The sequence below is a fragment of the Myotis brandtii genome, unplaced genomic scaffold (assembly GCF_000412655.1).
Source record: "Myotis brandtii unplaced genomic scaffold, ASM41265v1 scaffold381, whole genome shotgun sequence".
NCBI lineage: Eukaryota > Metazoa > Chordata > Mammalia > Chiroptera > Vespertilionidae > Myotis > Myotis brandtii.
Window position 1 is genome coordinate 684,004 of NW_005364633.1, and position 4,599 is coordinate 688,602.

Here is a 4,599-nt window from a genome sequence, read left to right on the forward strand (position 1 = left end):
GGTGGCCCCCCCCCCCCCCCGCCCCCCAGGTGCAGGGTGGTAAGTGGTGATTGAGGTCAGTGGCACTCTCAGGTACCACAGCAATATTTCTTCATTTCTCTGAGAAATCGTTCTAATCTTAACATGAGGGTAATGATAACAATACCTCTCTCAGAGTGAGCGGGACAGTTAAGTTAATTAATGCGTATACAGTGCTTACCACACCATCTGATACGGGGTCAGTGCTCCGTAAATGTTAGCATCGTTTCTCAAGCCTTGTTTCCTGGGGAAAGGCCTTCTGGATGTCGCCATGGAGACCTGGGGGATGCCACCTTGGGGGAGGCAGGTTCACGTAGGTTTAAGTCTGACCTCGGTGTGCAAGGGTTGGTGGGAAGGGATGGCTTGGGCTCTTTTCAGGGTTTTGCAGCTCCTGATTGGGGCGCGAGGGTGGTCTCAAGAAGAAAGCGGGGACCTTGGCTTCCTAGTGGCTCTCTCTGGCGATGGACCCTGCCCGGGACGAGGGGCTGGGAGGGAGGGAGGCTCATGTGTGGCAGCAGGTTGGCAAGTGGGGCTCCAGTGGTGTGACGGGGACTCTGGCCACCTGAGGGGCCGCTCACACAGGTTGTCGGGAGGGGAGGGTCTGACGTTGGTGAGACAGGGAAGGCCACTGGGCACTGCCTGCCCTTCACTTCTCCACGGCGCTCAGCACACATCTGAGAGGATGTCACTCGCTTACGTTGACCCCATTCTCGTCTTCCCTGCAGCTGGGAACCATGGCCAAGATGGAGGTGAAGACGTCCCTGCTGGACAACATGATCGGGGTTGGCGACATGGTGCTCTTGGAGCCTCTCACGGAGGAGACCTTCATCAACAACCTCAAGAAGCGCTTCGACCACAACGAAATCTATGTGAGTCGGCCCGCCCGGCCCCGTGTGCGGTTTCGACTTTGTGTTTTGTGGCAGAGAGCTGGCTCTTCTTCCTCAAACTCTTCTCTCTCTTTTTTCTGTTTGTCAGAGTCCAGAGGTATTTGTTTATAGCCTCAGCCAGAGTTCTGTGTTTGCTCGATTGGCACACAAGTAGCACTGATTAGAGTCTGTTTACACGGGGTGGGTGCAGGGTGCGGACGGGGTGCTGGTGTTGTGTCAGACGTTGGGGGCATCTACAGCAAGCGGAGAATACCGAACTTCTGCCTTCTGAGGAATGGGTGCAGGAGGAGTTGGGAAATCCATAGGCATCTTCTTGGATGCCTTTATAGGACTAGCAGTCTATCCTTTGAGAAGCTACTCATTAGAATGCAGGGAGTGAACTGTCAAAAAAGATAGGAATCTTGTGGCCTGGCTGGTGTGGCTCCGTGGTTGATCATCGACCTATGAACCAGGAGGTCACGGTTCGATTCCCGGTCAGGACACATGCCCGGGTCTTGGGCTCGGTCTCCAGTGCGGGGCATGCAGGAGGCAGCTGATCGATGTTTTCTGTCATCAGATTACCTTAACCAGGGGTCCTCAAACTACGGCCCATGGGCCACATGCAAATACAAATATTGTATTTGTTCCCGTTTTGTTTTTTTACTTCAAAATAAGATATGTGCAGTGTGCATAGGAATTTGTTCATAGTTTTTTTTAAAACTATAGTCCGGCCCTCCAACGGTCTGAGGGACAGTGAACTGGCCCCCTGTTTAAAAAGTTTGAGGACCCCTGACTTTAACTATCAAGTTCCTTAAATATATTTAAAATATGAGTAAAAAAAGACACTTACATGCAGTTTTTCAGGAGTGTGTGTACAGCACGGAAATTTGCATCCATTCAGGTCAAGGTGCAGTGTTAGCGAAACCAAGGAAGGGGTGTGGCTCCCTGTCCCAGCGGCTGAGGAGGAAGCAGGATGGATCGGATGGGAGTGTGTAGTTTTAACAGACTCGGCCGCGCTTCTGAGTTCTTTCCCTTTTTACAGTGCATCTGTGTCGAGAAATGAATGGGATTATTGGGACATGCTGAATATTTTTCTATTAATATGGGAACAGACAGTAGAAGGAAATACCTATACTAATAAAAGCCTGCAGGGGAGAGCAGTTAGGGGCGATCAGGCCAGCAGGCAGAGGCGGTTAGGGGCGATCAGGCCGGCAGGGGAGAGCAGTTAGGGGTGATCAGGCAGGCAGGCAGGCAGGCAGGTGAGCAGTTAGGAGCCAGCGGTCCCGGATTGCAAGAAGGATGTCCGACTGCCGGTTTAGGCCCAATCCCGACAATCAGACATCCCCCGAGGGGTCTTGGATTGGAGAGGGTGCAGGCCGGGCTGAGGGGACACCCCCCCCCCCCCCCCCCCACAACAGCTCGTAAGTAAATAAAAGGAGAGAGAGGTCATAACGGATACAAGTAGGATGGGTTATGACCTTTTGGAACTGATATATTTTTTTAAATTATATATGCAAAGGCATGTGATTTTATGTCGCACAGAGCTTTCCTTTCCAGGTAGCCCATCCTGTTTCAAGGATAACTTTGGATCGTTTCTTAATGAAATGATCGTCATTCTCTGGGAATTGAGCTTTTCATCATTGTGGGTTTATATGGTTGGGGCAGGGGGAGGTGGACAGTAACATGAGATGTGTGGAGACTGCTTTGGGGGCATTAATTTGATCATTGGGTCGGACCTCCGTTCAGAGCCTTTATGTGTAAAGTGCGGATTCGAATGGAAGAGGCATAAAACACTGCTGCCCCGCGGGAAGAGGTATTGTCTGGTTTGGCAGTGAGGCCCGGTGTCACCTTCCCTGGAGGTATAGCAGTTCGGCTGGCTGCGGGTGGGAAAACCTCGGGTTCTGCAGCGTTAATTGAAAGTACGGTCTGATAGCACACAAAAGGCAGGCTTGAAGCCTTGGTCTCGGCGATGGAGATAGCAGGACTCAATGCGACCGTAGCTATGGGGCCGATCGCTTTTCCTTTTGGCCCAAGAAGCCCCGTGCACTTTAGGATGAACTGAAAATGGGGTGGAGGGTAGAACGTTACACGCATTCAGGTACCCGGTTTGTTGTGGCCACTAACAATGAAACAGTCCCCTTTCTAACAAAATGCCAAGTGCTCACGTGAGTCTTTCGCAGACGAAATGTCTGGGTTCAGCCCTGCGTAATTTTATTTTCTAACTATTTTAGGAACGCCCTTTCTGGTGTAAAAAGCAGAAAATTGCTTCCTGCTTTCGGATACTCATTTCAGCGCATCTTTCCAGGATACTTTAGGGCCATCGCTTCCTTGAGATGTGTGGCTTCATCTTGTAACTGTGACACCCATCCTATTGGAGGGTTGGGCATTCTCTGTTCATTTTAAGCCAAAAAATATTTCTGGTTACAGAGTCGTGTCCGTAGTATGATCCTGCTTTTTGTCATTGCGGGGTTTATGGGCGTGTGCACGTGTTGGTATATCTGTGTGCTATGAGGATGCTGACTTTGGGTGCCAGAGTGGGATGGCATGGGATGGGATGTGGGGACAGGGAAAGGTTACTCTTTGAGACTTCTGTGCTATGGGGCTGGTGACGTCGAGCATGTATTGTTTTTGTAAATAAAGAAAGACTGTCCAGTAGATTTGAGGATCGGCCCTCTGCAGCCTCACAGGTCATGCAGAGCAGCCTCGGGAACCTGTTTCTGGCTCTTGCCTTCGTTCATGGCGGCTGTAAAATTGCTTATCCTGACGCCAAAGGCCAAGTTAACACGACCCGCAGTATTTTATTGTCTGACACTTCACTTAAAAAAAAAAATCCCCTTTGTAGTCTCATGGCTTTGTTTTATTCTCTAGAAATGGGTGCAGACACACTGCACAGTCCTGGTTTCAGAGCCGTGGTTGATGGGGGCCCAGTGAGCAGAGGGCCCTGTGCCCAGACGGCTCAACCACTGAGCCACACTGGCTGGGCTAGGCTAGTTTGCTTTCTCTCTGAATTGTCAGGTTGGGGATCATCTAGGTAAAGAAGTCTGAATTCGTCTAAAATTTTAGGATCTTAATTTAATTGTAGTTGTAAGAGGACTGCTTTGAAAATCCAGTGAAAATTATCTTAATTTTTAGGAGTTAGTGGTGAGTTAGGATTCCCATAGAGTTGGCCTAGCACAGCCGTGGGCAAACTACGGCCCACGGGCCAGATCCGGCCCGTTTGAAATGAATAAAACTAAAAAAAAAAAGACCGTACCCTTTTATGTAATGATGTTTACTTTGAATTTATATTAGTTCACACAAACACTCCATCCATGCTTTTGTTCCGGCCCTCCGGTCCAGTTTAAGAACCCATTGTGGCCCTCGAGTCAAAAAGTTTGCCCACCCCTGCCCTAGCAGGTCCTTTTGTGAGAGATCCTCAGGTGCGTGCTCCGGGAATGCTCACTGTTTTCGCGCAGAGGTGGGCTCACGCACTTGTTGAAAAAGCCTTGAGTTGGTCCAGGCAGAGTCTCTAAATGGTCTTTGCAGTTGCAGATGGAGGAGATCAGGTGAGAATCACAGAGGGATGTTGGCCTGGGGGGAGACCCGCGGGGTCAGAACCCTTGGCTTAGGGGGCCGCCCGCAGTCCAGTGGCCTCGGTGGGAAATGCTGGCTGTGACATCCCGAGCCCGGCTGCTTTCTGCCTCCTCTCTGTCCTGTGTCACACGTTCTTCCGCCC

General features: G+C 50.6%; 1 protein-coding gene across 1 annotated transcript in view; it reads left to right on the plus strand.

The window, feature by feature from the left end:
* The window catches only part of MYO1B (myosin IB), a 135,057-nt gene that overhangs the window by 14,505 nt on the left and 115,953 nt on the right, over window positions 1–4,599 (plus strand). The window contains exon 2 of the mRNA XM_014544777.1: window positions 744–887. Within this exon, the coding sequence (XP_014400263.1) occupies window positions 744–887 (144 nt within the window). The remainder of the gene's footprint in view (window positions 1–743; window positions 888–4,599) is intronic.